This window comes from Bos indicus, chromosome 1, assembly GCF_029378745.1.
Source record: "Bos indicus isolate NIAB-ARS_2022 breed Sahiwal x Tharparkar chromosome 1, NIAB-ARS_B.indTharparkar_mat_pri_1.0, whole genome shotgun sequence".
Lineage (NCBI taxonomy): Eukaryota > Metazoa > Chordata > Mammalia > Artiodactyla > Bovidae > Bos > Bos indicus.
In genome coordinates, this window is record NC_091760.1 from 133,651,938 (window position 1) to 133,673,305 (window position 21,368).

Genomic DNA, 21,368 nt, shown 5'->3' on the forward strand with positions numbered 1-21,368 from the left:
TTTTCCTTATCATTCTTCAGCATGCTTAAGGCTCCCAAAGTTAAATAAATACACGTTTCAGAAAGAGATCAGTGAAACAGGTGCTGATGGGAACCATCTCTTATGATTTGAACATGAGTGGGATGTTCAAAAAGCAGGGAGGTCTTTGGAAAATAGTGTTTTCATGAAGAAAGGATAGCAGCACTATGTACAAACTGCACAGATATACCAGGTGAGAGATTCTGAGAGGGTGAAGTTAAGTCAGGTATGGCCTTTTGGTATTAGAAGCATGCAACAGAAAGAAAAGATGAATTATGATGTTCAGCCAGTGCTAGAGGCTGGTGAACTTCATTCGCCAGGAGAAAAAGACATAATAAAAGTCACGAAAACTGGAGAAAGAAGGTAAACATAGCTATTCTAAACTATCTTCCAGAGCTCTTAAGACGAAATGTTGTTTTGTTAATGAACAAATGACACTTTGACATGAAAAGGTAAGAAGTAAAGCATATAAAAGTTGGAGCAATATTACCGATTCTGAGAGGAGTTCTGTCACAAAGTTGGTAATCTAGGAACTCAAAACGAAATGCTGTGGAGCAATCTCTTTCCCCTAAAAATGTCTTGACTGTAGCAGAAACAGTTGTCAAAGAATAGAGAGGAAATGGGCAGCAGAACAGGGAAGGGAGGGGGATCAGAGGCAGGGGAACAAAAGCCTGGTGAGGAGTTCACACTCAAAACACTCAGAAGAGGGCTCAGAAACCTCCACCCCATGAGCACTGGGACAGGAGGAAAATTATTTACTGTTATACTGTGACTTTTGTATTTGACTTTCCCCACAAGATTATATAGAGCCTATTACTGGGGTAAGTCAGCATGTGTATGTATATGCTGCTGCTAAGTCGCTTCAGTCGTGTCCGACTCTGTGCGACCCCATAGACGTCTGGCAGCCCACCAGGTTCCCCCGTCCCTGAGATTCTCCAGGCAAGAACACTGGAGTGGGTGTTTTATTTCTGTTATTTTTTTTTGTACTTGAAAGTCTTAATATGCTAAAGTTGGACCCAGGTCACTAAGCAAAGGGTAAAATTTGTAAAAAATTATAAAAATAAACACATGTCTTCTTCAAGGTAAGTGTGGTAATTCAAACCATCATGCTTAGTTGCTTAGTCTCCCAAAATAGCCCTACTTGGTGCTCCTTTAAAGCACCCTGGTTTTTAAAAGGCATTTTGAGCGCGCAAGAGAGGAGCTGCCACTAGAGGGCACTCCAGTCATTATAGTATCTGGCCAGAAAATAGAAAAAAAGACCTTACACTTATCTATTCATAGGATTTTTTTTTTTTTTTTTAATGAAAAAAAGACAGGGACAGTTGCTCATGCTATATATTTCATAAGCAGTTTCCTGCAGTAATGGAAAATGAGGACTTGTGCTTCATGTCCTTTTTCCCCCTTTTGACTTTGCAGAAATCTCTTTTCCTTGGAGATAAAGTGAAAATGGGAAAAGGCAATGGCACCCCACTCCAGTACTCTTGCCTGGAAAATCTCATGGACGGAGGAACCTGGTGGGCTGCTGTCCATGGGGTCGCTAAGAGTCGGACACGACTGAGCAACTTCACTTTCACTTTTCTCTTTTATGCATTGGAGAAGGAAATGGCAACCCACCCCAGTGTTCTTGCCTGGAGAATCCCAGGGACGGGAGCCTGGTGGGCTGCCGTCTATGGGGTCGCACAGAGTCGGACACGACTGAAGTGACTTAGCAGCAAAGTGAAAATGATTCATCTCAATGAAGAAATACAGGTGTTGTGGATGCTGCTGCTCTATCCACCAACATAAATGTCCACTCTATCTCAGTGACACAGTCTTAGGGCCAAAAAAACCTGGCTGTTACTATCCTTAACATTATAAAGTTAATTGTAGGTAAACAAGTTGATTACTAGTTTTCTTCTGCCACAGTCAGCTTCAGGCTCACCCAGACAGGGTCCTCGCATAGTGAAAATAACTTAGAATGCAAGCCCTTGTCTCTGGCTCTAATCATTTATAGAATGAGCTACTTCCTATTATTTATTTATTTTTGAATCTCCCAGGTTGTTCAAACTTTTATCTGAAACAATCACAACTCACTCTTGCTGCTTTCCCAGACTGTTAGAGGGGTTTTGCCAACAATGCTGAATTCAGGGGCTGAAGATACCCTGACAAGAGCTGTGTAACATCCCTGTCCTCTCTACCCTTTGTTCACACTCTACCTGAGGCCTTTTTTAGGGCCTGGCACCTACCCAGGGGAGAGAAGGTAGCTGAAAGCCAGAACATTACACATTTCAAGTTCTTCAATTCTGCTACTGTTATATGCTGCTTTAAAATAACAACAATAGTAACTAATAATAGACAAGCAGACCACCTCGCTGAAGTCCTGGCTTTACTGGTGGGGAAAGGAGAGGGAATCCTAGGCCTTCAGCTCTATTTTCTTCCCTCTGGTTTTAGGTGCCACAATAGCCAGAATGGAAAATACCATATATATATATATATTTTAAACTGGCTTACTTCTGCCTAATTAGTGCTTTTTTTGCTAATCCTGGACTCCAAGAAATTATTGTGCTTTTATTATTGCTTAACCATACACTGGAAAAAACTCCTTTTAGACTTCTATCCAGCTGTATCCTATTTGCAGTAGGAGAGAGGGAATGGTGACCATGGCCCTGACTTCTGGAGGGTCATTCCACTAGTGTATAAGGAGTGATTCTCCCATGGCCACTGCAGTCCTTGGGATCTGAACAACTTACAACTATTCCCTGCAACAGAATGATCAAAATTCATCTGGAAAGCATGAGGCACTTATAGCTTTTGGCTCTGGTGTGAACTGGTGGTCTTATTTCTCCTCATCACTTTGTCGTCGTGCAGTCACTTAGTCGTATCCGACTCTTTGCGGCTCCATGGACTGCAGCATGCCAGGTTGCCCTGTCCTTCACCGTCTCCCAGAGCTTGCTCAAACTCATGTCCACCGAGTTAGTGATGCCATCTATCTCATCCTCTGTCGTCCCCTTCTCCTCCTACCTTCAGTCATTCCCAGCATCAGGGTCTTTTCCAGTGAGTTGGTTCTTTGCATGATGTGGCCAAAGTATTGGAGATTCAGCTTCAGCATCAGTCCTTCCAATGAATATTCAGGATTGATTTCCTTTAGGACTGACTAGTTTGATCTCCTTGCAGTCCAAGGGACTCTCAAGAGTCTTCTCCAAAACCACAATTCAAAAGCATCAATTCTTTGTCAGTCACCTTTCTTTATGGTAAAACTCTCACATCCATACAACCATTGGAAACATCACAGCTTTGACTAGAGGAACTTTTGTTGGCAAAGTAATGTCTCTGCTTTTTAATATGCTCTCTAGGTTTGTCATAGCTTTTCTTCCAAGCAGCGAGCGTCTTTTAATTTCATGGCTGTAGTCACCATCTGCAGTGATTTTGGAGTCCAAGAAAATAGTCTGTCACTGTTTCCATTGTTTCCCTATCTATTTGCTATGAAGTGATGGGACTGGATGCCATGATTTTTGTTTTTTGAATGTTCAGTTTTAAGCCAGCTTTTCCACTCTCCTGTTTCACTTTCATCAAGGGGCTCTTGAGTTCCTCTTCACTTTTTGTCATAAGGGTGGTGTAATCTACATATCTGAGCTATTGATGTTTCTCCCAAATCTTAATTTAAGCTTGTGCTTCATCCAACCTGGCATTTCCCATGATGTACTCTGCATAAAAGTTAAATAAGCAGGGTGACAATATACAGCCTTGACATTCCTTTCTCAGTTTGGAACCAGTCTGTTGTTCCATGTCAGGTTCTAACTGCTGCTTCTTGACCTGCATACAGATTTCTCAAGAGGCAGGTAAGGGTCTGGTATTCCTATCTCTTTAAGAATTTTTCCGCAGTTGGTTGTGATCCACACAGTCAAAGGCTTTAGTATAGTCAATGAAGCAGATGTTTTTCTGGAATTCTCTAGCTTTTTCTATAATCCAACAGATGTTGGCAATTTGATCTCTGGTTCCTCTGTCTTTTCTAAATCCAGCTTGAACATCTGCAAGTTCACAGTTCACGTACTGTTGAAGCCTAGCTTGGAATATTTTGAGCATTAATTTGCTAGCGTGTGAGATGAGTCCAATTGTGTGGTAGTTTGAACATTCTTTGGCATTGCCTTTCTTTGGGATTGGAATGAAAACTGACCTTTTCTAGTCCTGTGGCCACTGCTGAGTTTTCCAAATTTGCTGGCATACTGAGTGCATCACTTTAACAGCATCATCTTTTATGATTTGAAATAGCTCAGCTGGAATTTCAACACCTCCACTAGTTTTGTTTGTAGTGATGCTTCCTAAGGCCCACTTGACCTCACACTCCAGTATGTTTGGCTCTAGGTGAGTGATCACACCATCGTGGTTATCTGGGTCATAAAGATCTTTCCTGTGTAGTTCTTCTGCTACCTCTTCTTAATACCTTCTGTTTCTGTTAGGTCTATACTGTTTTTGTCCTTTATTGTGCCCATCCTTGCATGAAATGTTCCCTGGTATCTCTAACTTTCTTAAAGAGATCTCTAGTCTTTCCTATTCCTGATCACTTTAGTTCTATTGTAGTGCAAGAAGAACTTGGTGAACTCAACTTGTGGCTAGATTTTTCAAAATAAGAATATAGTTATTAATCACTTATGTTCTCAAGCATTTTACTAGTAAGGGCTTTGAGGTGGCAGGAAAGGATTAGGGAGGCCTTACAAATAGCTGTGAAAAGAAGAGAAGTGAAAAACAAAGGAGAAAAGGAAAGATATAAACATCTGAATGCAGAGTTCCAAAGAATAGCAAGAAGAGATAAGAAAGCCTTCTTCAGCAATCAATGCAAAGAAACAGAGGAAAACAACAGAATGGGAAAGACTAGGGATCTCTTCAAGAAAATCAGAGATACCAAAGGAACATTTCATGCAAAGATGAGCTCGATAAAGGACAGAGATGGTATGGACCTAACAGAAGCAGAAGATATTAAGAAGAGATGGCAAGAATACACAGAAGAACTGTACAAAAAAGATCTTCACGACCCAGATAATCACGATGGTGTGATCACTGACCTAGAGCCAGACACCCTGGAATGTGAAGTCAAGTGGGCCTTAGAAAGCATCACTACAAACAAAGCTAGTGGAGGTAATGGAATTCCAGTTGAGCTATTCCAAATCCTGAAAGACGATGCTGTGAAAGTGCTGCACTCAATATGCCAGCAAATGTGGAAAACTCAGCAGTGGCCACAGGACTGGAAAAGGTCAGTTTTCATTCCAATCCCAAAGAAAGGCAATGCCAAAGAATGCTCAAACTACCGCACAATTGCACTCATCTCACACGCTAGTAAAGTAATGCTCAAAATTCTCCAAGCCAGGCTTCAGCAATATGTGAACCATGAACTTCCTGATGTTCAAGCTGATTTTAGAAAAGGCAGAGGAACCAGAGATCAAATTGCCAATATCTGCTGGATCATGGAAAAAGCAAGAGAGTTCCAGAAAAACATCTATTTCTGCTTTATTGACTATGCCAAAGCCTTTGACTGTGTGGATCACAATAAACTGTGGAAAATTCTGAAAGAGATGGGAATACCAGACCACCTGATCTGCCTCTTGAGAAATTTGTATGCAGGTCAGGAAGCAACAGTTAGAACTCGACATGGAACAACAGACTGGTTCCAAATAGGAAAAGGAGTTCGTCAAGGCTGTATATTATCACCCTGTTTATTTAACTTATATACAGAGTACATCATGAGAAATGCTGGACTGGAAGAAACACAAACTGGAATCAAGATTGCCGGGAGAAATATCAATAACCTCAGATGTGCAGATGACACCACCCTTATGGCAGAAAGTGAAGAGGAACTCAAAAGCCTCTTGATGAAAGTGAAAGTAGAGAGTGAAAAAGTTGCCTTAAAGCTCAACATTCAGAAAACGAAGATCATGGCATCCGGTCCCACCACTTCATGGGAAATAGATGGGGAAACTGTGGAAACAGTGTCAGACTTTATTTTTTGGGCTCCAAAATCACTACAGATGGTGACTGCAGCCATGAAATTAAAAGACGCTTACTCCTTGGAAGGAAAGTTGTGACCAACCTAGATAGCATATTCAAAAGCAGAGACATTACTCTGCCAACAAAGGTTCATCTAGTCAAGGCTATGGTTTTTCCTGTGGTCATGTATGGATGTGAGAGTTGGACTGTGAAGAAGGCTGAGCACCGAAGAATTGACGCTTTTGAACTGTGGTGTTGGAGAAGACTCTTGAGAGTCCCTTGGACTGCAAGGAGATCCAACCAGTCCATTCTGAAGGAGATCAGCCCTGAGATTTCTTTGGAAGGAATGATGCTAAAGCTGAAACTCCAGTACTTTGGCCACCTCATACAAAGAGTTGACTCACTGGAAAAGATTCTGATGCTGGGAGGGATTGGGGGCAGGAGGAGAAGAGGATGACAGAGGATGAGATGGCTGGATGGCATCACTGACTCGATTGACGTGAGTCTCAGTGAACTCCGGGAGTTGGTGATGGACAGGGAGGCCTGGTGTGCTGCCTCCAGAATGCCAGATTCATGGGGTCGCAAAGAGTCGGACATGACTGAGCGACTGATCTGATCTGATCTGAAGTTGAGTTTTGCTGCTATTATATGCTGATTTTAAATAACAATGATGATAGTGATGGCAGGTGAACAGCATTTCCCAGTAGTTCATCAGGAAGGGTATCCAGCCCAGAAAGTAAGAGCAACATACTTAGAGAAGGCTGATGGGTTAAAAGAGGTAGAAGGGGCAAGCTATAACATTCCCTTAAATTGTGCATAAATATATCAAGAAATAATTTCTAAAGAAAGAAGGCAGAAAAAAGAAAAGAGAGAAGCAAGTTGGATTTAAATTCAAGAGAACTTGTCAGGATATTAAAATCCAGGAGTATCTTTATAAATATACTAACCCTTTGTTCCTTAACTGGAGCTTTCAAAAAGTAATGACTAAAATCTATTAGAATTCAGTTATTTTTTAAAAGAAAGATCTTTATTTATTTTCGGCCATGCAGCATGTGGGAATCCTAACTCTCGACCAGGGATGGAACCAGAGGCCCCTGGGTTAGAAGCACAGAGTCTTAACCACTGGACCACCAGGGAAGTCCCAGAATTCAGTTATTTTTAATAAATCAACTGGATACAATTCTAAATTGGATCAGATGAGAATGAAAGCATGTGACACGTATGATTTGCTCCCCTTAAAGGAACACTTATGTCACTGCTGTAAGAGTCCAATCCTAAGACTCAAATTGTTAACAAGTGAAACTAAGAAACTATCAAATAGTTATTAAACAAGTAGTTTTGGAGATCTGCTTTAACGATCAGAGACATGTAAGATAAAGGCTTAGGGAAAGAATTTGTTTGTGGGCATAAAAAGTTGTCAATCATTGAATTTTACTTGCTGAAACAAAGGGTAAGAGGGAAATTAACGAATGAGTAAAGTTAGTGTCCTTTATAAAGCATGTCACGAGGGCCAGATAATTCCTTGCCCAGCCCGAGTAGCTGCTCTCTTACTTACTTTCTCCATATGGTGATGAATGACTGTGCTGACACAAATCCTGTCCTCTCTCCCCCTGCAGCCCTGAACATGGGGGCTTTCCAATAAAGAGGACAGCCGCAGGCCTGCAAATAAAACACAAATGCAGTGTGAGCCAAGGGGCAGTGAAGAGATGGCATGGCCATAGAAAGGGCCTTTGTGGCTTTTACCCTTCAGGCCACAGTGGACAGAAGGGGACCTGGGGGAGCAAAACTGGGATGGAGCAGATACATCAGCTGGGGCAGATTCAGCGATCAGGGGGAAAACAGAACAAGAGGATGACATGTGTCACGAAGAAGATGAATATCCATCTGCCTTTTCTTAAAGTACATTTATAGTGATGTTTCTTTCCCGTAAATTTTATAGTTAAAGCAACCAATCTCCCTCCCTTCCTACCACTCTTACATCACGTACTTTCTACTTTTAGAAAGAAAAATAAGTGACTGAATGTCATGGTTGTGTAAATGGCCTCCCTTCCTATGGGAGAAAAATACAGCCACCTTTACTACCCAGTCACTTGGTATCAATACGCTCTCTCTCTCCTTTTCTCCTTTGCTTACTGTGTTATTAGGCCCCAGGTTCAAGGAGAAACTGAAAAGCCTGGACTGTTTTAGAAAACAGCTATAAATCTATTTAAATGGTTACAATTCAGGTGAAAGATGGGAGGCAAAAATTAAAATGCTATCATTTATTTATATATCAGAACATATCACCAATGACAACATATTATAACAGCCTTAGAAAGAACTAAAATACAACATCCTAAAAGGTAATGATTTTCTTCTCAATAAAAAACCTTTTTCTTCCAATTAAGAAAAATGTACACCTGTGGTGGATTCATGTCAAGGTATGGCAAAACCAATACAATATTGTAAAGAAATTAGCCTCCAATTAAAATAAATGAATTTATATTAAAAATAAGAAGAAAGAAAAATTATTCTTATCCTTTTATAAGAAATAATTCATACCAAATTTACCTGCTTTTTTTTCTAGAGGGAAAATTCTTCCAAGTATTAATATCTAAATATTAGCAGAAAAATAATCTCTACATGTTCCCAATTTTGTATACACACATAAAACGTATTCCCAAATTAGAAGCTCTTCAAAGAGTCACATCTTATTACTGGATAAAGATATTCTTAATAGATATAGGACTATTGAGTCTTATTCTACAAAGGGAAGCTTCTCCTCTGGTAGATGACTAGGTGTGAATCCATATTAGGCTGAGGTGAAACTGCTCCTGATGTGGGGCCTCTGTGCATAGGGGATCCTACAGAAGCCTGAACAGTACTTCATCTGAGATTAGTTATGCTGAGAGAATGCCCAGGACTGCTGGGTTCATGTCAGAGATGAGGACATGGATGATGAGATTCAAGCCAAGGGCGGTAAGTAAGTACAGGGCAGCAATAAGAGATTGCTTCTGCCAGGGCCACCCAATCACATTCTGCAAGCAGGGTGGAATTTAAAATTTCCTAAGTCCAGAGGTCAAATACCTCCACTGAGGTCAAGAAGGAGGGAAAGGTGTTGCTTAGCAACCAAATGGATTTTGTTTATTGTGTAAATTATGATTGCCAAGGTACAAAGATCACAATTAATATACTTTGGGTGGTTACTGTCAAATCCACTTTCCCCAATCCCAAGCCTCCCTTTCATGAGGAATGGTAGTATGCCAAGAAAATGCTCTTATATGTGATAGGCTATTGGCAACTGCCTGGAAAATTAAAAGAACAGCTTGTATTATGGAGGTGGTGGTGCAGAGCCACAAAAAGAGAGAGAAAATACAGAGAGAGACTGGGTGGGACTGGCTTGCCAAAGTACTTGAAGCTCCCAACATTAGAGTCACTACAGATTTTTCAGAATTGGAAGGGATCAGGAATCGTCTAGCTCATCCTTGGGAAGTGGTCACCAGCTCAGCTGAAACACGTTCAGGACCTGTGCACTTACCATCCTGTGGGACTACGTCCACTATTAAACCACTTTCATTTCCTTGGATTATGATTTTTATTCAGAAGACTTTGTTAAAATGTACATGTCAGCTCATAAAGAGTAGCAAATCACTGGGATTAACATTTACAAATTTATTATGGAGAACAGTGTGGAGATTCCTTAAAAAACTGGAAATAGAACTGCCATATGACCCAGCAATCCCACTGCTGGGCATACACACTGAGGAAACCAGAATTGAAAGAGATATGTGTACCCCAATCTTCATCACAGCACTGTTTATAATAGCCAGGACATGGAAGCAACCTAGATGTCCATCAGCAGACAAATGGATAAGAAAGCTGTGGTACATGTACAGAATGGAGTATTACTCAGCCATTAAAAAGAATGCATTTGAATCAGTTCTAATGAGGTGGATGAAACTGGAGCCTATTATATAGAGTGAAGTAAGCCAGAAAGAAAAACACCAATACAGTATACTAACACATATTTATGGAATCTAGAAAGATGGTAACGATAACTCTGTATGTGAGACAGCAAAAGAGTATAGAACAGTTGTACAGAACAGTCTTATGAACTCTGTGGGAGAGGGCGAGGGTGGGATGATTTGGGAGAATGGCATTGAAACATGTATATTATCATATGTGAAACGAATCGCCAGTCCAGGTTTGATGCATGAGACAGGGTGCTCAGGGCTGGTGCACTGGGATGACCCAGAGAAATGCGATGGGGAAGGAGGTGGGAGGGGGGTTCAGGATGGGAACACATGTACACCCGTGGTGGATTCATGTCAATGTATGGCAAAACCAATACAATATTGTAAAGTAATTAGCCTCCAATTAAAATAAATAAAGTAATATAAAAAAACACAAAAACAAATTTATTATAACCCAAAGGCAGAAACCTAAGAGATACGGTACTGAGTAGATACATTTTGAAGTGGGTGTGAAAGGACTGACCTATTTTTCTTGTAGTGGGACACCCCGAGTAGTCAAGGGTTGAGCAGCATGAAGGTATCAAGCCCTTGGAGAAAATACTAAATGCAAAAACGAGAAGGGCAGTGGATGGCAAGGGCTGCAGATATTACACTTTGACTGTCTTTTAAAAATGTAGGTATTTCTCTGGTGGTCCAGTGGTTATGAATCCATCTTCCAACGTAGGGGACTTGGGTTTGACCCCTGGCTGGGAAAATAAGATCTCACATGATGTGGGGCAACCAAGCCCACGCACCACAATGAAAGAAGCCCCCATGTGCGACAACTAGGGAAAGCCTGTATGCCCCAAGGAAGACCCTGCACAGCCAAAATAAAATAAGTTAATAAATAAAAACTGCTCTGAAATCAGAGAAAATAAGTATACTTTCCCGCTATTTAAAAAATACATGTATGACTAGCCCGCATCTTCTTAAAAACAGAATTACGATAAAAGGAGCAAGATCAATACAAACCTAAAAAAAGTAAATAATACTAATCTGAGGGCAACAGAATAGAGACTTTTATAACAAAGGAGAGAATAAGCCCATGCCAAGACTCTTCACAAAGGAAGAGACAGGATGACAAGTGAAGAGGTACAGGACATGCTGAAAATGGGTTTAGGAAACAGGCTTAGAGAAGGCAAGTGTCAGTGTTGCTGGAGCCAAGAAAACTTGATTAACACCTATAATTTCATCTAAAAATGACCCAACAATATAAAGAACTAAACGCAAGTTGTCTAATGATACGTAGGAAGAGATGCTCGCCCAATAGTTGCAAGGTTCTTTAACAGTTTAAAATGTCTCGTGCTTGTTATTTTACTCAGTCCTGACATGACCCCATACAGGAGAGGGCAGGTATTCTTATTTCATTCTGCAGACAAAGAAATAAAGGTACCAAGAGGCTACTTGTAGGCCACAGGCAAGAGGGTTAAGCTGGTGCCATGTCAGCTAGTGAGAAGAGCTGGAGCGCTCTGTACAGTTCAGAAGATAGTTTCATTCTTCTCCCTCAAATTCTCCCTCTACTCCCTCAAGCCTGTCAGAGGCTAAAACTCAGTGGTGTCAAATACTTTCCTTGCTGTTGCTCAGTTTCTGTTCCTATGCTGCTTTTGTCCCTCTTAGATCATTCTCTATTCGTTTCTTCTCCATCACTTCATAAAGCTGTGGAAAAAAATACAAACTACACACTAAGAATTTAATCAGAAATGGAGATCAGTCTCTCCAAGGAGCTAGGACAGTCTGCAGAACAAAGAGTGGTGGAAAGGCTGGTGTAGTGAGTCCTAACAGACTGGCCATAGCCGAGAACAAGTTGGATTACATGGAACTAGCGAACTGGAAGACATGATTAAATAAATTTTTTAAAATAAATGATTTTAAGAATAAAGAGATAAAATCCAATAAAATGAGCTAATATAGTACTTGTGAGGTCATCATACACACATCCTCATCTTACACGCAATGTTAGTTCACTTTGCTACCTAAACTGACAATTAAGGTCTGAGGGCAATGAACACAAATGCTTGGCATCCCTGAATGGAATTTAGAACTATAGTCAAGCACAACTCAGGTTAATCAGGTATGTATGTCTATACTGGCTATTGTGCCACATGATAATTTGGTATAAACAGTAAATTATTATGTAAATGACTGTTACTATGGCTAAACAAGTTTCTATCTTTTTTTATAATTAAAAAATTTAGAGGGTGGGATGATTTGGGAGAATGGCATTGAAACATGTATAATATCATATATGAAACGAGTCGCCAGTCCAGGTTCGATGCACGATACTGGATGCTTGGAGCTGGTGCACTGGGACGACCCAGAGGGATGGTATGGGGAGGGAGGAGGGAGGAGGGTTCAGGATGGGGAACACATGTATACCTGTGGTGGATTCATTTTGATATATGGCAAAACCAATACAGTATTGTAAAGTTAAAAAATAAAATAAAAATTTAAAAAAAATTTATTTTTGGCTGTGCTGGGTCTTTGTTGCTGCGAGCAGGGGCTACTCTCTAGTTGCGGTGCACAGGCTTCTCACTGTGGTAGGCTCTCCTGTTGTGAGCATGGGCTGTAGGCCATGTGGTTTCAATAGCTGTGTCTCTCAGGCTCTCAAGCAAAGGCTAAATAGTTTTGGCACACAGGCTTAGTTGCTCTGCAGCACGCGGGACCTTCCCGGATCGGGGATAGAACCTGTATATTGGCAGGTGGATTCTTTACCCCTGAGCCACCAGGGAAGACCCAGTTTTCTCTTTTTAAACTTCTCTATGTTGTCAGCTATAACACTGGCAGTTTTTCCTGATGCCACCTACAGATAGATCCTCACTGTCTGTGAACAGGAAAGTCCTCCCTCTGACTCCCCAGCACCAACCCCTTCCCTGACCTGACTACACTCTTTTCCTACACTCCCCGTGACCACGTGGAGTCCTCAGGCTCCCTGCTGTCCTCTGACTGTGCGTTCACTGTGGAGTGCTGGTGGGCCACTGAGCCACAGGCAGGGAGCCAGGTGGGAGCACCAGAGCAGGAGGGTGGAGGCAGCATGCAGGAAAGCTCCTCAGGCAGAGGCTGGGAATATTCAAGAGGACGAAGGTTGACCTGAGACCTTCAAGACAGAGCAGGCTGCAGGTCTCTGACAGTGAGGCACTGATCCCTTGGATTGGCTCTCCAGATATGGGGAGCCCAGCACAGCACAAGGAAATATCACGGTGCTCAATCTGCAGTTTCTCCCGCTTGTTTGCTCAAACTTGTTCAAGAAGCCTCCTGCCTCTCTTACGCAAACCATTGCCATGTTAGACACACCCTGTTTGGCATTTATGTGATTAACATGTTATCTTCAAATGCAGATTTAATTCATCTCTGCTAAATTCTCTCTCTTGGATTTAGGTTCAACATTCCAGCCCATTCAGATAATTTACCACCTTGATTCATAATAAAATAGTCATCTCTCAAAGCATGGGGTAAAAAATTGCAAATGCCCTGAAGAGCTTATAATTTATTTGAGTGGATACTGCTTAGTAGGAGTGGCTGATTTCACATTAGCCCACTTCAGGGGAGATAAGGTAGAAACAGCATGATGCAGGAGTCAGAGGACATGTCTCTTGACATGTACAAACTGTGACCTCAGGTACATACTTGTGGGATATCAGTTTCCTCATGTTGCAATAGAGTGGAAATAGGTGAGATCTTATTTCTAGAATGAAAGAGTTAGTTTTTCACTAGAAACACCTAAGGTGTCAACAAGAAAGCAAGACTGGGGGATGATGAAAAAAGGAGTAAAAAAAATAAAGAATTCTTTTTCATTTTCTTGAAAATCACTCTACTTACAAATTAACAGCAGTAACAAATGTTCTGGGGTTAGAAGTAGGAAAGCAGAGGGGGCATGACAGGGCAGAGTCTTAGAGAATGGTGATGTGGGAGTGGACAGTAGAAGTCCATTTTGGAGGGGAGAAGCATGAAAGCCCAGATGTAGAGGCAGGCACAGGTGGTCAGGCGGATACAAGGAATAGTAGTGTGGATTTTACCCACAAAAGTGGTAGTTTTCAAACTTTTAAATATGCTTCCTGAAGACAGAGATAGTGTTCCGAGTAGAAGGGTGCATGGGGCCTTGGGAACTCCCTCTTGGTGTCTCCTTGCCCACATGCAGCCCTTACCCTGCTAACCCCTCTGTCTCTTGAAGCACAGCTGGAGACCACTGCTAAATCCTGAGGTTGGATCTGACTCTTCAGAATAGTGTATGTGCATGACCAAAACAGAACCCAAACGAAACAAAGCATCCTATAGTTCAGGGGTCCCCAAACCCTGGTACTGGTCCTTAGCCTGTTAGGAACTGGGCTGCACAGCAGGTGGTGAGCAGCAGGCAGGCAAAATTTCATCTGCGGCTCCCCACCACTTGTGTTACTGCCTAAACCATCCCTCCCTCACCCCCTTGTTCCATGGAAAAATTGTCTTCTGTATGAAATCGGTCCCTGGTGCCAAACAGGTTGGGGACTGCTGCTATAGATGGTAGGAATCCTTGCATTTTGCTGAGCTGGGGAATGACATGAACAAATATAAACTGGTGGTTATGCTCAGTATTAACTGTTCTAGGAGGAGGCTGGAAGTGCAGAATCCAGTTACCGAAGGTGCTACAGTAGTCCAAGGGTTAGGGACTAAGAGCTCAAATTAGAAGCAGCTGGATGTATTGAAAAGTATCAAAGACTTGCAATAACAAATCCATCTATTTCTGAGAAGAATCCCAGCATTGAGTTCGCCTAATAGTTCGTTGTCTGGCTTCAGGGCAAGGAATTATGATCAACGAATGAGAATAAAAAAAGAGATTTGTATTCAACAAGGGGATTTTTTCTAACAAGTAAAGCTATTTAATGATGGAACAGGCTGCTTGGCAATGGAGTGAGTCTCCTGTCACTGAAGGCACTCAAGCAGGAAATTTATGTTTTGGTGATGCCATGAATGAAATTCCCATATTAAATGGGAGGTTGGACTGGGAGACCACTAGGGTTTTTTTCAAATTGTACCACAGCTAATATATCAGTATCAAATATATTTTTTTCAATGTGGAAAAAAAACCCTTCTATACATGCTTCAAAATAGAGAGCAAGGAGGCAGTAAAGAGAGGGAGATTGGGATAGCTAGAAAAAGTGAGATTATACATCATTTAGTAGTTACATTACCTTTGCAATTTTTCCCATTTCATAAACATCTGCTTTCTGATCTTCAATATCCATGAAAGCAGCTTCAATTCTGCTTAGAGTTTGTTCATGATTACTGCAGGCATCAGGGAGTCCTTCAGGAAAGTAGAACCGTGGAATGTTGATGGATAATGTTGCACTCACAACATTATTCACGTGAGGAACAGGGGAGGGAGGTCGGGGGCTACTTGGAAAGGGGGCTGGAGGTGGAAGTGGTGTTCCAGGTTTCTTTTCTGGTTTATTTTGAATCTGTAAGGAAAATATGAGACACAAGAATTCTAAACAGTATGTATGACTAGAAAATCCTCACCAGTAATAGGAAGTTAAATAGAAGCAGTATAGATGAAGAGCTCACTCTACTCGAGGGGGCAGGCATGCTCTGAGGGAATGCTTTTCTACACTGAATCAATCGATATATTACTTATCTGCCAATACCTGAATTTACACAGATCTGTGCTTAAAAAGTCCTACAGTATGTTTTCCACGAGGATGTGGAAGAGTGATGTCAGCTGATATATTAAAGGATCTCCAGGTGAATTCTCAGTCTGTTGGACCTGGATTAGTAAATTCTTCTTGGAGACTGTTTTTGGTCTTTCTGTACATTTTGACCTGTCCTTCAACAGGCAGATAGAATGAGTTCCCTTTAAATATGTAGATCTAAAATATATTGTGTGTGTGGGTCCTTCTACCTTTTTCCTTGGTTTGGCTTTATCTAGGTAGAATCATTCCAAGTGTCTGAGCAGAGAAAGTCTTTGTTAAGAAAATTAAAGCATTTTAGTTTTAGAATATCTTCTCCCAGGCTCATTTACTTTCAACCAGGGGCATGCCATTTTTTCTGAGATGCACATTTCTCTCATTCCTGGTAGACCCCAATAGGCAAAGATCATGGTTATTAACTTCACCATGGCCAAACCCTCTTTACAGTTTATTAATTCATTAATAGTTTATATCATCCCTTTTCCCAAAAAGGACCTGAGGTGGTAAACCATAAAGAGACACAGAAAGGACAGTATAAAAAAGTGGGGGCAATGGGGAGACTAAGATTATCCATGATTTAGGGAAAGGGGTGGGGAGATACATTACTATTCAGGTAAAAGTTTAGTTTACCAATGAAGACTAAATTTAGTTCTGAGATTCCTAGCAGAAAAAGCAAAAAAGATTTCATGAAGATTTTCAGAGATTAATTTCTATTCTTAATTTTGACCAAATTATCTATCAAAGCTCATGAGCATGGTACTATTAGATGCTACATAAAGTATGAAAAATGGATATGACTGTTGACTAGCTAAATTTATTTTAAATTCCCTGTGAACTCAAAATATTACTCCACTGTTCATCTTTCTTAAACTATGTCCTAACGCCATTCCTAAAGTCTGAACAATGGTTTATCAGTACGAAGCAGATCTGAATGTCATATTCCCTTCTGACATGTGGACTTATAATGTGCTTTTTAAATTCAGGGTAAAATTTTTAGCTACCTTTGAAAAGCATGAGTATTACAGGAAGATAGGCTTCATTCACATAAATATGTGATAAGTATGATTTAATCTCCTACTTTTGTTAAACATGGCCCATTTTTCATGTTAATATCTGACATTAACACAGAGTAGAGTCTGCTCATATATTAACACTATTAAGGATATGAAGGTCGGTTGTCACACCAAGACTTTACTGCAGTACAAGGATATTACCCATATAAAGCAATAGTCAAGGAAGAAGTGGCAGAGGGAAGTGATGCCAATGAAATACGAAAAACTTAACAAAAAACAGTGATGGGTTACTAGCTCTGTGACCTCAGGACCGTTACTTAACCTTTCAGAATTTCAGTAATAAAATAGATTATAACCCCTTCTTCTTGGAAGGTTGTTGTGAGGATTAAAGGAAATTACAGGATGTAACACAGGGAAACGGCTCAAAGATGCCAAAGGATGGGGTTCTCAAAAGATTAAACATAACGTGGCATGGTCTTTCAGCTTCAATAACAAATAAGATAATAATTTACACTTGTAAGGCAATTTAAAGTTTACACAGTACTTTCAAGTCAACAAACTGATAATCTATTCTAAGTAATATTTCTCTCTGCCTTGGTGCTAAACCCGCAACTATTATTACACAGTCCTATGAGTCAATAACAGAAGAAACCATTCTTAAATTTCTAAAATAAGGCATATAATTCTTCAGCAGCTTTACTTAGGTCATTTGTATTAAGTGTCATTTCCTTTCTATTATTCTAAAATTCTAAAGAGATTTGTGAGACTACAAGCATACAATTGTCAAAAGTCTTTTTTGTTTCCCCAAAATGTTGCCCACAGTGTGACAGCCAGGGCAGTTATGGATAACTTCAGGGCAGTTATAACCATAGGATTAAGGCCACAGTCCCAGTGGAGATGCAACTCACTAGTCTAGTGAACACACACTACTGGAGAAGGTTTAGAGCAAGCCTTTCATTGTTTTTGCTTTTGCTTTGACAGAAGTAAGTGACATTCAGAACAAACCCAGGCCATCTGTCAAAGTTTTAATTTGAATAGGAAAATATTCAATTATATAATAGCCTACCTTGCTTTCCTCAGTGTACTTAACGTAGAGCAGTTCACTAATAGGCAAGTATTTATTAATTCACTGTGTAATTCCATATTTAATAAAACTGATATTAACATTTAAAGGGAAAAGAAAAAGAATGCATTTATTCTGAACTTTTCAGGTATACTGATTTACTTTTTACTGAGTTCAATAGGAGACGTATAATTTAATCCTTAAAGGAGTTTAATAAAACTGACACTTTACAACATTACAGACTAAAACAGTAATATAAAGTTTGTCAGATTTACTAAGTTTAGCATCTGCCCACTTTGATAAAACTTTTTCATTCATATCTAGGATTACAAGAGAATTAAAAGAGATAAAGAGAATTAGCTGTGCAAAGCATCTCAGCTCTCCAGAACCTTACAGTATCATTTAGGCAGTCATTCTGGACAGAACCGTAACGCTATTATGTTAGTGTAGCATTTCCAATATTTGACCATTTTTTACCTGTTTTTAAAAAAGCAATTTCACATGGTTCAGTCAAATAATCTGAAATTAGTGTAGGTCAGAATAACTATGAAACTGTGGTTTCTTGCTGGATTCTGGATGCCCGTCATGATATGGCTCACAATTTGTACTGTATTCAATGCCAGGCAACTTGTTTCGTGAGATACTAGACCTATGGTTGTGAGCAAGTAAGCCTGGTCTCTGCAGACAGAAATGACTCAACCTCACAGCTGAGGGAAGACATTCTTTTACAACCCAGAAGTAACTGCCATGCTTTATTACCTATACACAGTATATCATACACACACAACTGCTGATATATGTAAAAATAGTCTTTTCAAAAAACCATGATTATTAGCATCAATATTCCTTTTTAAAAAAGATTACAGATGTATGCATGTTAAAACAAATTTAGTCTACTGATTCAAAGTGCAAACAGGCTTTTAATATGGAAATTCTAATTTCTCAAAGATATTTTTATGAAAAATTCTAAAGTACAAAATATTTGTTAAGTTGTATTTATTGTCTCTAAAACTGGATTCTCTCTCTACAAGAGAAAAATGTGAGTACTGTACTTCAGGTCCAGAAGGTCTATTTTTAAACCTGTTGGAATCTCTCTACAAATAGCTTTCTGGAAATAGCTGAATAGAGGACACAGATTAATTCCTTGATCTAATATCAAGTGAGCTGTAAAATTATTTGTAAGTTAGTTCACTGGGTGGTTTTATTAGTAATAAAAATATTTTAAAAGAAACACCCAAGTTTCAAACCTGTGTCTGCTGAAATGACTTCAGCCGCTTCTTAAACCGTGACGGGAGAACAAAATCACAGCCCCTTGCCAGGAAAGCTAACTCTCCCCTTAAATCCGGGTCCCTTCGTAGAGATGTTTCCTTGATCATCATCTTTGAAAAGTGGATGTTTACTTAGCAACTGTCCAGCACACTTCTGAAGATAGTCAGATTTAATACGTTGTCAGTCTTGTCAGGTAGAAAGGTATTTTTTTCTTCTTTATCTCCCAAAGAAATTAAGTTCAAGCATTGTGCTCTCCCAGCCTCCAGGGACCACAATCCATGCTTGTACTGACATGCAGCTGGTTCCCAAGTAAAGCCTGTGGCTCCCAAGACCTGCTCATAATTTTCAAGTAAGAAACGGGCTGCAATGGGCCTGCTGCTCCGCGTAGGTAGCTTTATGTCAAATTGACCTGCCCATGTAGAGAATACAGAGCCTTCTGGGAAAGGAAGCACCCACTACTCTGCACACCAAAGTTAGAAACATTACAGCTGGACCTAAAAATAGTGACTTCTCAGATAAAGCTAACTTCTTAAACTCAAGAGTATATGAGGTGTCACCCCACATAAAACAGCTCCTGCTCAAGCCAGAAGAGAATGTGTAGAGGATTTTTGATTTTGTTACTTAATATTTTATGACAAAAAAAAAAAAAAAAAAATGCTGCACTTCAAATGTGAAACTATCATTTTAACTATCATTTTAATTTTAAAAAATTTCCTTATTAGGAGGGAAGCAAATATCCAACACCTTCTAGATATATCCACAGGATGTTTGGAGAAAAATATGGAGAAAAACACTTTTATCCTCAAATGGGAATATACAAAGAGATTTGTTACGTCTCAGATTTTAAAATTAAAAAAATTTTCTGGTTTGTTTGCAGAAGACTATCTTAGTGATCAAATATACTTTTCTGAAGTGATTCTAAATCTGGATACATTTGAAAATTTATTGTCAAAGAAAGTGACAGAATTCCAAAAGAAAGCAGATTTAGATGCAGAGAGGTGAATGAAATTTGGCTATAGTAAAGGTACAAAAGATGATCACACAGCAGTGACATAACAGATCTTGAATTTGTGAGACTTGTTTTTCTTAAGAAGCTTTGAAGAATTCTCAGATTTAAAATATATTCTATTATTTTATCATCTATTGAATAGCTGCCTTAATTATTTACAAGTGAATCAAGTACTCAGTCATATTTAATATTCAGAATTCAATATTTATTTTCAATCACCCATATTTAAATCCATATTGATTTTCTACTAATTGAAAGTATAAATCAAATATTACCAAATAAACCCCCTAAACCAAAAAGAACTTATGATTCTCTTCTGCTGAACCTTTGTCTAATTAATGGGAATTAAATTCTTCAGTTTTGACAACATTTTGTAACATGTATATTTGGCTTATATATCTAAATCCATAGTCTTCAAATTTCTTAAGCTGTAGAATTCTCCCCTCATACAAAATCTTACCTGACAGTTTTTGGTATATATTCTGATTGAAAGAGGATTACACTGAAAGCATTGGGCTAATGCTTTAACCTGGGCCTTTCCTTTGTGCCCCCAATTTTCCTCATTTCAGGCTGACTCTTTGAGCTAGGTGGCTTCCCCTACACTCTTGTTTGTAATACTCTAATTCCTCCTTCATTATTTACCTCTAAATTAAAACATTTAATAAGTTTGTTATGAATGCAACTGGGTTTTTAGACTTGTGAAATAATGCTTTTTCGATTAAAATCACATCTTTGCTGTATTTCTCCCCTTCCCAATATCAACCTGTGGCTTTGGGGGGTGACTTTTCATCCCCTTCCTGAGAACACTCCTCAAATTATATACACATTAACCATCCTTCAAAATTCAACTCAAATTTTACCTATTTCATAAAGGATTACCTATTTAAGCCCCCTTACTGCAATTCTCTTAATAAAATACTGTAGAATCTTTCTTGAATGATTCCATTTATTCTCTGGATGAGCCAATGCTCTCTCTCCATTTCATCTATAAAAGAAAACCACCAATGCCCTGGACACACTGATTCATGGCTAACAGTTTAGTTTCTGTTATGCTCTCATGTGTCTTATCTCAGTAGCTGAGTTTAATGCTAAGAGCTAGTTGTACTCATTCCCACTTACTTATACTGGCTGTACTTTTCACAGTAATTATTCAATTCATAAACTAATGAGTGTGGAAAAAAGAGTTGATATTTTTATAATTGAGGGGAAGACTCTAAATTGAATATATAAGACTTAGTAAAGGCAAAAAACTACTGAAATTCTGTCACTGTAAAATTAAATTATTGGTGCGATAAAAGAAAAAAACATTAAAATCTAGACGGTATCTACATTCAAACTGTTTTACTGCTGACTTAAGTTCCTGGAAATAAGGGAACAAATGTACTAAGT

General features: G+C 39.5%; 1 protein-coding gene across 7 annotated transcripts in view; it reads right to left on the reverse strand.

Moving 5' to 3' along the window:
• PPP2R3A (protein phosphatase 2 regulatory subunit B''alpha) overlaps positions 1–21,368 on the reverse strand; it is a 233,067-nt gene that overhangs the window by 129,539 nt on the left and 82,160 nt on the right. For 6 of the 7 annotated variants that reach the window (XM_070794422.1, XM_070794418.1, XM_070794439.1 and 3 more), the window contains 2 exons: positions 15,131–15,397; positions 7,532–7,635 (listed from right to left, as the gene is read on the reverse strand). In XM_070794422.1, the coding sequence (XP_070650523.1) occupies positions 7,532–7,635; positions 15,131–15,397 (371 nt within the window). Of the gene's footprint in view, positions 1–7,531; positions 7,636–15,130; positions 15,398–18,948; positions 19,604–21,368 lie in introns of those variants that run through there. The other variant, XM_070794435.1, reaches the window with a different exon arrangement.